General features: G+C 38.8%; 1 protein-coding gene across 3 annotated transcripts in view; it reads left to right on the top strand.

The window, feature by feature from the left end:
- Positions 1-12,710, top strand: part of RELN (reelin) — a 478,955-nt gene that overhangs the window by 432,841 nt on the left and 33,404 nt on the right. For all 3 annotated transcript variants that reach the window (XM_072759913.1, XM_072759912.1, XM_072759911.1), the window contains exons 47-52: positions 1,312-1,452; positions 2,663-2,840; positions 4,636-4,829; positions 7,900-8,156; positions 11,002-11,156; positions 12,193-12,407. In XM_072759913.1, the coding sequence (XP_072616014.1) occupies positions 1,312-1,452; positions 2,663-2,840; positions 4,636-4,829; positions 7,900-8,156; positions 11,002-11,156; positions 12,193-12,407 (1,140 nt within the window). The remainder of the gene's footprint in view (positions 1-1,311; positions 1,453-2,662; positions 2,841-4,635; positions 4,830-7,899; positions 8,157-11,001; positions 11,157-12,192; positions 12,408-12,710) is intronic.

Genomic DNA, 12,710 nt, shown 5'->3' with positions numbered 1-12,710 from the left:
TAACCAGGCTGAGAGAGGAAAGATATGCAGGCAGAAAATGCGAAAGAGTGTTATGAGCTCTGGGAACTGGGAGGAGGAGCAGTGCTCCAGACTGGATAGCCAGGACGCTGGGGGATGGAGTCCAGGAGGAGTTTGGGGTTGAAGTTAAATGCCTCAGGAAGTGATAGGTGGATGTTAGGTAGTCTGCTGGGAGTTGAGGAGGAAGAAGTGTTAGGGAAAAACCAATGCATAGATGCTCAGTAAGCAAATAGCAAACTGAACTATGCGTTTTCAGAACAGAGATTTTAGTTCTATTTCTTTTCTGTTTTCTAAACGTAACGCATGTGTTCAATTAGAAAGCATACAACCCTTGCTGTTGTTTGGACTTTTGTCCTGCTCAAAACAAGTATCTCTCAGTCAAGCGACTAATAGTCTCTTAATGACCGAAGTATATGAATCCATAAAACAAAAGTTGCTTTGGCTAATTATTTTGTCTACCGGTGTCTGAATGTTCACAATCACTTGAGCCTTGGGCACTGTTTGGATTTACTGCCATCTAGTGTCTCTGAAAATGTAAGTTTGTGTTTCTGAACAAGACACTTCCCAAAACTGTACAAATTAGCAAATATATTTCTGCTTCTGGAAGGGAGAATCTCTGTTTTGATTTTATCTGTATTGCATTTGAGTTAATATAAAATAAGTCTGGTCCCATTACCCTCTCTCTTCTCTCCATCCAACTATCTGTGGTTTCATTGATCCCTCTGATTTACACTCTTACTGTCTTAAGACTTTCATTGTGAGAATTCCTCATGAACACTATATGAGGTGGACCAGTATGCCCACTGCACAAAAGTGTCTAGTCTTCAGGAGCACATAGGAGTTGAAATTGAGCCCATATCCTGCTTTCCAAGTCAAATGCAGATGGGTTGGGGCAGCTCAAAGACAGGCATCTTTCCCTAATTTGCAAATAGAGCTTAGCATCAGCCCTGATGTCACTCCACAACATTTCCACACAAAATTCAGGGCTCGCTTTTCCCCTGAGGCTAGGCTACTGGCTAAGATTATTTTGAGTTTCTGTGTTAGTCTGTTTTTACAAGGCTCAGAACGATCATCAGCCCAAAAATATATTCTCAAGCTATTGCAGTGTAGTTTGGTCTGGTGATGTTACTCAAAGTTTTATATAGGCAATCGCAAAAATGAATGCTTTCGCAGAACACCAGTTGGGGATGTGCCTGCATTTTTGTTACAGCCTTCCGTGCACTTGTTCAAATATTACCGGAACACATTTTCTTTTCCACCACATCCTTCATTATAATTCTCTTTTCTCCAAAGGTCCCAAGCAACTCGTTTCCGTTGGCATCAACCAGCTCCTTTTGACAAGCAGCAGACGTGGGCGATAGATAACGTCTACATCGGGGACGGCTGTATAGATATGTGCAGTGGCCATGGACGGTGCATCCAAGGAAGCTGTGTGTAAGTACATTGTTTTTTCTTCCTTCCACAGGAAGTTTCTGACTCCCATTCCAGCCAGGAGATTTTTCTGAAACCAGATTTGTAATCACTCCAAAGCTGCCTTCAGTCATACGTTTTTCTTGAAATCTGACATTAAGCTAACTGTGGAGTTTATGGATAACATATCTTCCTTCTTGCACAGAGATTGGGAACTAAACAATAGCTGCCTTGTCAAAAGAAAGGTGAACTGTCACCAACGGTGTTTATTTCCTTCTGTGTTCTGGTGATACACCTGAGCCCAGAAAAGGACAGTAGAAGAGGTTCGGGAGTTCAGTATATTCTCACCAAAAATAATATGTCACAAGCATTTCTCTCATTTAGGTCTGAATATATGTAATAGATACGTATTACTTGTGGTTGGATTGGTATCCCGTGTGGTTTGCATAAGAAAGTTTTTAAATCCCTGCTTAATTTACCATCCATGGAAAGGCCTAATATTTTACGTAGAGAACCTTAGCATCTTTGGAAGGATTTAAATAAAATGTGTGTGTGTATATCTTATGTACTACAGAACTATGTGCTTTATTTTCAAAGATTTTGCTGTTTGATGAGGTAGTATGAATGAAGATGCTGATAGAGAATTCCTACCCCCTTCTCCACTAATCTCCACATGCCCAGGAGGTTTCTCCTTTGGTTATTGATTCTAGCCCATATCCAGAATGACCTGTGAGACCCCAAAGCCTCCAGTCCTATATTCATATCTCCTCCTGTGTTGAACAGAGAGGTCAGTCGTTCAGTCAGGGGTGGGAGATGTTATCCAAAGTACCCACTGCTGTCTGGAACATGGCATCTTGGACTCCTAATTGGCCCAAAGCCCCTTTAAAAAGACTTAGTTTCATAAGTTATTAGGACCTACCAGTTCAGTTAGGCAGCTTTTACTTCTCAGCTTTGTAGAGCTGCGTCATGTGGAGACAAGGCTCTAGTAAATTCTTTGAAGTTACTTCTTTCCCTATAAGCCCAAATCATACATTAGGGATGCCTAGAGGCAGTTACTTCACAGATTGCTTCTAACCTAAAGCACTGTTAAGGAAAGCAGGCGAATGCTGCAGAGCTCTGTGAAGATAAGGAAGCTTTCCTCATCGTGGACAAGGAAGAGTAGCTGGCTTCACTAATTTGAGAACACAATTGTGGAGGTTTTGTTTAATGTTGGCTTTTCCTTTCTTTTTCCTAGCTGTGATGAGCAGTGGGGTGGCCTCTACTGTGATGAGCCCGAGATCTCCCTTCCAACCCAACTCAAAGACAACTTCAATAGAGCGCCATCCAACCAGAACTGGTTGACCGTGAATGGAGGGAAACTCAGTACCGTGTGCGGCGCTGTGGCTTCAGGAATGGCTCTGCATTTCAGCGGGGTGAGTCTGCGGCAGCTGGTTATTCTTTTCTGTCTCCTCTGAGTTTCCCCCAAAAGAGTTGAGTTTCTTTCAGAGTTTAATTGGCAAATCCAAATGCAGAATTAGACGCTCTAAATGCACAATTCTGATGTGAGCTTGCAACTTTATACAAATCAGAAAATACTAATTATTTCCAACATTTTCCCATCACAAATCAGTTGAGACCACTTCATTGTGCAAAGTAGTGTCAGCACACGTCATATAGATTTGAAAGAGACTTAAATGAATTTTCATCCTGAGAGAGAGGACTTGCCAGGGTGTGAGGGTCTTCCATATGGATGATATTCTAATGGAAAACTCGTGAGCTTGCAACAGATTTGGGATTTAAGGAACCAAAAATCAGGAAAGTGAGATTTGGTGTTTCCTGAACTTAATTCCTTCTATAAATTTTCAAAGAAAGAATAATTGTCAATAATGACTAGACATTTTTATTTATAGCAAATTATTTTGTATATGACAACAGCACTGTTAGAAAATGTCTTTGATGGGAGCACCTGGGTGGCTCACTCAGTTAAGTGTCTGGCTTCAGCTCAGGTCATAATCTCAGGATCCTGGGATCGAGTCACACATAGCATTCTCTGCTCAGCAGGAAGTCTACTTTTCCCTCTCCCTCTGTGCATGCTCTCTCTCTCTCTGTCTCTCAAGTAAAAAAATATTTTTTTAATTTCTTTGAGAAATGTTATGGTCATTCTAATTGCTGCCAAAGATAAGTGTTTAAAAATAGAATTTCGGGCAGTCTGGGTGACTCAGCAGTTTAGCACCGCCTTCAGCCCAGGGTGTGATCCTGGAGACCTGGGGTCGAGTCCCACGTTGGGCTCCTTGCATGGAGCCTGCTTCTCCCTCTGCCTGTGTCTCTGCCTCTCTCTCTCTCTGTGTGTCTCTCGTGAATAAATAAATAAAGTCTTTAAAAAAATAAAAATAAAAATAGAATTTCTTCAATACCATAATTAAATACCCTTCATAAGTAATTTAATTCTTAAAAAATTACAAATTCACTGTCAGGTCTTTATTTCTCTACCATTTCCTACCTTAGAATTTGCATTTGTGCCAATAAAGTATATTATTTATAATCAGTATTTTAGCCGACAGTAACAATATAGGATTTCTATAACCCTCAACGCTAAGAATGAAGTGTTTACAATACTCTTCCTAGCTTAGCTAGAGCTCCAAGAGGCCTGGTTTTCTGCATGTATTCAACTAAGAAATATCTGCGTATCTACACTAATAAATTCATATAGATGACACTAAAATCAGCTATAAAAGTTTAAATAAAAATCATAACAACTATTGCCTCTAAATAATTAAGGTGTATGAAATCCTTAGATGTAGTCATTTTTAAATTGCATATTAAAATAGTCATCTCAACATGCTACTTTTTTAATAGCTACTATCTTTTAAAAAATCTAAAAACGCCTGTGAATAACTGGAAATATTATAATAAGGACAAAGAACAGCTACTTTAATTTTGGCTCTTATGTTGCCAAAACAGAGGGAATCTCCTTAGAATACACCATCCTTCATAAGTTGTTTCTAATGATGAAATTTCAAGGTTTAGCAAATATTTGCTGAGTACCTACTATGTGCCAGAGGCCGTGCTGGGAGTGAGGATGACAGGAGAGATGATAAGGACACCAGCATTGCAAGACCGTGTGACTTGTATTATAAAAGAAACGTGAAAAGGATGGAAGGCAGAGAAAACCTTGAACCAGCAATTATGCTTATCACTGTTGTGTTGGATTCTGCTTTGCTCACTTAGGGCTGCAGCCGACTGTTGGTCACGGTGGATCTGAACCTCACTAATGCTGAGTTTATCCAATTTTACTTCATGTACGGATGCCTGATTACACCCAACAACCGCAACCAAGGTGTTCTCCTGGAATATTCTGTCAACGGAGGCATTACCTGGAACCTGCTAATGGAAATTTTCTATGATCAGTACAGTAAACCTGGGTTTGTATCCTATCTTATCTTTAATAATATCTTTATCTTTAATAATGAGTATGTTGAGCAAAGATGCTTGGTGAGGTCTGACAGCTTCAGTCGTGGGGACTGCAGGGCACCTGGACGTACCCGCTGGTAGAGATGCTTCTGAGACTGACGTAAAGATAAGGTTTGTGAGCTGGGTAAACAGCTGGTTTGAGTTTTTATTTTAAGAACAACTAGTTTTTGAATGCCAGAATAAGATAAAAATATGCTATCACAATGCCAGGCATGAATAAACCCAGTGCAAAACCCCATGTGAATTAATGAATAAATGGTAATTAATTTAAACAACATTCTGGGAAAATAGAAACAGGTAGGCAATGTATTTATTTATTTATTCACTCATTTATATAGTGTTCATGCCATTTTAGGGAATTGAGGACTTAGAAATAAACACAAGAAAATGTAAATATCCTCAAGAAGCCTAGAGTCTATTTTTTAATTGCTTCTCTGAAAACCCTCACAGTGGATTTAATAAACATAATGTATGAGTCATTTAAAATTTATATATTCTCAAAGGGCAAAAAGCAATCAACGTGACCAATGAGAAAAGTTTAAAATGTTTCTAAAAGTAAAAGAGCATATTTGTTAAAGTGGAAGGAGGAGAAGAGAGAAGAGGAGAGTGAGAGATAGAGAGAAAGAAAAAGTTGGAGTAGAGGAGAGAGCAGAGCAGAGGGGACAGGAGGAGAGGGGAAAGGAGGAATGAAAACAGCCCAACCAAGAAACATAGAATAATTAAAAGCACCCAAAGAGGAAGACAAAGCATAGATAATCCCTTGGTGCATGGCAAACCAGGCACAGGTTAAAAATTAGGTAAAATTAAAACAATTGGGATGCCTGGGTGGCTCAGTCATTTAAGCATCTTTGGCTCGGATCGTGGTCTCAGGGTCCTGAGTTTGAGTCCCGCATCAGGCTCCGTATTCAGTGAGGAGTCTGCTTCTCCCTCTGCCTCTCCACCTAATTGCTCGCTCTCTCTCGCTCTCTCTCTCGCTCTTTCTCAAATAAATAAATAAAACCTTTAAAAATAAAAACGATTTAAAAATCTTGTAAATGGCTATTTAAATTAAGTATATCAGTTAAGAAGACGTTCAGTTGTGAATGATAGAAAACCCCAAGCAATTTAAACAAAAGGTTCTCTCTCTCTCTCTCTCTCTCTCTCTCTCTCTCTCTCTCTCTCTCTCTCACTTATTATAAATTAGATCCAGAAGGAAATAGCCCAGGGCTGCTACAGTGGCTCCACAAGCATTAGAGACCCAGGTTCCTTCTACCTACCTAATACTTTTGTCACCTTCAGCACCTGACTAAAAGGGCGACTCTAGGTCTCCCACATTCCTGCCAGCAGGAGAGAGGGTGGGCAAAGAAGGTGTGCGCTCTCTCTTTTCTCTCTCTCCTAACGTTGCCCATACTTCCATTCACATTCCAGTAACCAGAACTTCATCACAGAAACACACACACCCAGATGCAAGGGAGTCTGGACATCCCGTCTTTACTCTGGGTGACTGTTCCCCTCGCCAAAAAGATGGGCTCCTATTATGAAGGAAGAAGAGGAAAATAGCAGTTGGGGAAATGCTAGCCACAAGCAAACATTTTAAATCCTATGCTTGTATTAAAGTTGGACATCAATAAAGGAATCCACAGAGAAGCTAAGAAGAACACAGTGGTACAATAGTGTAAAAAAAAGTGCTCATCTCTTAAGAGGAGATCAAAGATATACCAAGTAAACCATTTCCTCAGTCTTTCTGGGGGAAGTTATAAAGACTCTCCAGTATGAGTTCCTGAACACTTAGCATACTATACAGAGAGAAGGAAGCTAGGATATAAGTCTGATCTACTTCAGTTCTCTGAAGGAGAAACAAATTGACCAAAGTAGGAACAGCAGTCATAATTTATTTAAACTTCCAACAGCCTTAGATAAATTTCCACTCCAAAGGTTTGTAAAATGTGGTCAAGGATTTATCAGAGAAAGGAAACTAACTTAGGAAAGAAAAAAAAAATAAAGATCCTTGCTCTGGGTAAAGAAGTATGATTGGATGTCCCTCTAGGAGCAGATAGATTTCTGATATTACTCAATACACTTTAAAATGTTAAACATGCCAAATCAATACAGATAAGTTATAGAAAGATCTTACAAAAAGGGGGCAAGGAGAGATGTAGATGAGCTGTGAAATTGAAATGCATGAGGAAATAAACCTTGGAAAAGATGATTTGCCAAAGCATTGATGATCTCCAAAGTGCTAGTACCTATCGAGGTAAGGTTCTAGGATTCACAGTATAACTTTCCTTATATACCTTTTGGTACACAGATTGCATCTTGGTCTTAGGGTACACAAAATGATGGACATGGACCAAAAAAAGTATCTAAAATTCAAGTACTGAAAATCCAACCAAAAGCAGCCTATCATCCATCCATTTGAATCGATCTTGATTGGTAGATAAAGACAAAGTCAATGTCAAACCACAGACAACTGATAAAGTAATTACAAAAAACTGGGTAGCTAAGAGCCCAAATGTCCTGCTACAATCCAGTGTCCAAATTCTAAGCGATTTGCTGATACTCATGGGAATAGAATGAAATTGAGGTACCAGGGGAAGGGAAGAGATGAAACCAACCTTGTCTCTGTAGGAGACAGAAAGAAAAGTCAGTCTCGGCTTTTATGTCTACCACAGTGCATATCTCTAGGCCTACAGATCCAGAGATGCACCTGGGCAAACAGAAAATTGTCAAGTCCCTTTAAGGCCTGCCCAGGGCCAGTTAGTATAAGTAAGTAGTTCCAGAATTCTTGAATTTGTTCATATTCCATTTCCCCAATTTAGGGGCTCCTGGGCCTTCATAAAGTCTAGCCACTTTAGTATGGTTTTCAAAAATTAAATTTTTAAACCAATTTTTAATTAAATTTTAAAAATTTTTAGTTGTCTCTCCTGTCCTCCCCCACCCATCATGTGACTTGTAACATCTTACTTCTTGTTGTAAATCTTTTACTCACATGAGACATTTGACACGATTTCCTCCTCTCCCCCAACCATCATTTTCTTATAGATTCGTAAATATCCTTCTCCCTCCTGATGCAAAAGAGATTGCTACTCGCTTCCGCTGGTGGCAGCCAAGGCATGACGGCCTGGATCAGAACGATTGGGCCATCGACAATGTCCTCATCTCGGGCTCTGCCGACCAGAGGACCGTCATGCTGGACACCTTCAGCAGCGCCCCTGTGCCCCAGCATGAGCGCTCCCCCGCAGACGCTGGGCCTGTCGGGAGAATTGCCTTTGACATGTTTATGGAGGATAAGACGTCAGGTACATTTTTCACTAATGTGAAATAAAAACCCAGCAGAAATGTAGTTTAGATTTCAGTCTTTTCAGGGGCCCCTGGGTGGCTCATTGGTTGAGCGTCTGCTTTTGGCTCAGGTCATGATCCTGGGGTCCTGGGATCGAGTCCCCCATCGGGCTCCCCCCAAGGAGTCTGCTCCTCCCTCTGCCTGTGTCTCTGCCTCTCTCTGTGTGTCTTTCATGAATAAACAAAATCTTTAAGAAAAAAGATATAGGTCTTTTCTAAAGAGGAGATTGTGGAGCTGGAGCCTCTTACAGATTCTCAAATGGCATAGAGACTTTGAAAATGGCTTTCACCCTTTTGTTTCTCTCAAACTTCTGGTTAACATTGTAACTAAACCTTTTCTTTCATTCAAGCAGCAAGAATGTTTTAATAAATAGCATTCTATAATAATACCTTTTTTGTTGTTAGAAACTATTCATTTCTAAAAAAAAAAAAAAAGAAAAAAGAAACTATTCATTTCTGTGTTTCCAATTTTCTCCTTTGGGTAGAAAGCCAGCATTTCCTGGCCATTTGTTTTAATATCCAAATACAAGTGTCTTGTTTTGCTACATGTCACATGCCTTTGTGATGGCATTTCATGTTTTAGAGAGTACCCAAAGGTCCTGCTTCTTACTCTTCATTCTTTCTAAAAGTAGAGCAGTGACCCCGGTGAACCAGAAAAGATCTCTCCATGCTATCCTCATTTTTAATTTTTATTTTAATTTTTCATGCAACTATTCTGATCACCTTTTTTAAAAGCAGTGTCTTATGTCAAGTTTGTGGCTTTGTCATGCCACATCCCTGGTTATACTATGTAAAACATGGTATCCCCAGGCATAGTAGTGATGTTTAATTACATACGTCATACCAACTGTTTCAGTGTTATCTGAAATAATTATCTGAAAATCATTTTCTGAAGGTTATTAAGAAGATTTACTTAACACAGATCCGGTTCACGACTTTGCTAAATTATTAATTTATTTTTCCCTGAGTGTAACAATTTACATAAGTGAGTTTATGGTCAGAGAATAATTGAAGCACTGCTTCTGGATGAATAAAAGCAAATACAGATTATTTTTTTCAAGTACCTAAAATACCAATTTTTACTTTAGGCTTGATTGGTGATGTACAGTTGAAGAATTATAAAACTGGTTTTCTAGAAACCATAATAACTACTTACAGAAATAGATATTTCTGATATTCTGATATTTCAGAAGAGAATGATGAGGTAATTGATTAGCATAAACCTGCTTTCATCAGCATTGCAGAGTTCTAGCATAAAATATGTGCCCCGGAATAAACTGGCGTGGGGTATTCTTAATGGAATCAAATTTCTGTATACTTTGACTCTTGGGTACTAGATGCAGGATTAAATGTAGCCCCAAAGCCCATGAATCAGGAAGGGATTGGAATTAAAATTAACATGTAATGGTATTGTGGTTGCCATCTGAATCCAGACATAAACTGCTTGTTCTGTTATATATGTTAATGATGATGATGTGCCAAAGGACACAACACAGGTGAAGGCTGAGTTTCAATTGCATTGTTTGGTGTCTCCTCTGACTCCCCTGAGGCCATCCACCCCTGTGATTCTCACAGTGGCCCCAAGCCTCTCTTTACCCATTCATTGCCAATTAAATGCTGGAGCTAACCCGGAAACTTCCATAGAAAAGTTGGGCCTATAAAATCAAAGTATATCATGAATTAGATGCAACTTACAGATATGTTCCATTCCTAAACTTTCTGGAATAAAATCATAATGTTAAAAACACCTCTTTCAGAAAAGAAAGGACATCGTGGGCAACATGTGCGTATGTACATGCATGCACTCAAATGTGCGTGATTAAGAAATAGGAGAGACAATAGGAACTACTCTTTGCTGATCAAGTCACAGTCTTGCTGCCTAAGTTTTCCTTAGACTCTCACAAGCTTGTTTTTAGTCACTTCATTGAGGTAAAATTGACATACAAAAAGCTATTGACTGTAATGTATACAACTTGATAAGTTTGGAGAGGAATATACACCCGTGAAACCATCACCACGATCAAGGTCATTAATTTATCATTCTCCTCCTAAAGTTTCCTTGCACAGCCACCACCACCACCTTTTTTTAACCTTCTTAGCAAATTTTTTTTTCTTAGCAAATTTTTAATACAGTACAGTATTGGTAACTATAGGCCCTCTGTCACACAGTAGACCTCTGTAATTATTTGCCTTGTATTCCTGAAACTTCATGCCCTTTGACTGACATCTCTTCATGTCTCCCTTTCTCCAGCCCCTAGTAACTGCTATTCTACTCTCTGGTTCTATGAGTTTCACTATTACAATTTTTTTTAATTACCCAAATGACACCACCAGAATTTGAGTAAAAGTAGCTAAGTCACTTCCCTATCGTATTACTAAAAATCCCTATCCTCTTTAAATCCTGCCTAAAACCTTAAATATCTATCAGAAAAGAATTGGTATAGGGGCACTTCCCTGGCTCAGTTGGAAAAGTATGTGAATCTTGATCTTGGAGTCATAAGTTTGAGTCCCATGTTAGGTACAGAGATTACTAAAACTAAAAAAATAATTTTTTTAAAAATTGATCTACATGTTTCTTTGTTTTTCATTTATAACACATACAATACACTTTTTTCTAAATGTAAACTTCCCAATATTGAATAGTAGGTATATCTCAACGTCCTAGTATCCATATTCCTAAAATAATGTGTTTTGCCTGTGGATTTTGTGTAATGTAAGAGAGATTTTAACTGAAAATAATAAGAGATCTTGCTTAAAGTGAAAATTTGCTTCAAGTAACTTTGCCATAATTTTTGTTTGCTTAAGTGAATGAGCATTGGCTATTCCATGATGATTGCACAGTAGAAAGATTCTGTGACTCCCCTGATGGTGTCATGATTTGTGGTAGCCATGATGGAAGAGAAGTGTATGCAGTGACCCATGACCTGACTCCCACTGAAGGCTGGATCATGCAATTCAAGGTGAAATGTTATGATCTTGATTACATAAATAACTATACATTAGGAATATAAAAATTTTAAAAATTATAAAGACCAAGATCATACAACATTCCATTGACTTAATATATACTTTGAAAAATAAAATGAAATGTTTAGGTAACAGACATCTTAATGATTAGAAGTGATTAAAATGATTTTACTTCTGAATGATGCCAAGGTAAAACTTTCATAAGAGTAAATTTGTTTCTGCTCAGGAATAAATAGCAAAATGTAGGATACTAATCATCATATAAATCTAAATCGTTTTATGATTTAGCCAATTTCTTCGTTTTAGAGAAAATTAAAGCTATTATGTTTATAACTACTTTTTTTTTTTTACAAGAGCATTTTAATGTTTCTGGAGAAAGAAAATTCTAGAGAACGAAGGCATGATTAGCCTTAATGCCAACATCAATTTTGACCAAGATTTTATGTCAACCAATTTATTTTATGTCAACTATTTTATTGTCTGCCTCACTCCAACCATATTAACAACAAATGTTGCACTATGCCTATCTACGTCAACAAAGGGTGCTTTGCCTTATTAAAAAATACCTTCTTTTATCACTTCATTGCATCTTACTTGTATTTGAAAGTGATTTATGGAGAGTCATAAATTGTACAACAAAATAGTAAACTTGGAAAAGCTATTAGCAATCCTTCTTGGTCGAGTATTCTGCCAAATAGAGTGCCAGGCCATTAGCACAACAAACAACAATTTGTAAGAGTGGGCCCAGGCCTTCCAAGGCAGTCGGCCAGCCATGGCAGCAGTACAGGTTTCTTCTTCTCTCCAAACTCCCTGCACAATATATTTGGCACTTTCTGTAATTTGTCACCTTGGGCAACCACGTCAACTCCCCCGTCCATCAGCAGGACAAATAATGAACCTGAAAATACGGGATGGATGTGGTACAGCATCTATCAACTGATCAGCAACTTTCTTGTTGCCAAGTCCTTGCAGCAGAAACGTGTAGTATGGTTTTAGTGCTTTAACAATCTTTCTTTTCTGTTTATTTAGATCTCTGTTGGATGTAAAGTATCTGAAAAAGTTGCCCAGAATCAAATTCATGTGCAGTATTCTACTGACTTTGGTGTGAGCTGGAATTATCTGGTCCCCCAGTGCTTACCTGCAGACCCAAAATGTTCTGGAAGTGTTTCTCAGCCATCTGTATTCTTTCCAACCAAAGGTTGGAAAAGGATCACCTACCCACTCCCTGAAAGCTTAGTGGGGAAGTAAGTAAAAAGTTAAAATAAAGCCTGGTTTCAAGCATCCAGAAGTTCACCAGGGACATTTGTCGAGCCTGAAGTTATGTGTGATTATGAGTAAAATGCTCTCTTCCCCACCCCACCCCCCACCTTTAAAGGTTCTCTGATTGATGACTTCCAAGATGAGCTAACTTGAGGAGCCCTCAAGTTTTAATCCTTAGACTTGGGCCTTAGCAGGCCCTTCCATTTCCCACGCTTTAGTCTCTGAACATGGGGACAGAGCAATAGAGATGGTCTTAGAGCCACATGAAAAGTTATGTTACCATATGG

The sequence above is a fragment of the Vulpes vulpes genome, chromosome 5 (genome assembly GCF_048418805.1).
Source record: "Vulpes vulpes isolate BD-2025 chromosome 5, VulVul3, whole genome shotgun sequence".
NCBI classification, from domain to species: domain Eukaryota; kingdom Metazoa; phylum Chordata; class Mammalia; order Carnivora; family Canidae; genus Vulpes; species Vulpes vulpes.
The sequence above is the reverse complement of the archived record's forward strand: the minus strand, read 5'-3'. Positions and strand labels throughout refer to the sequence as shown.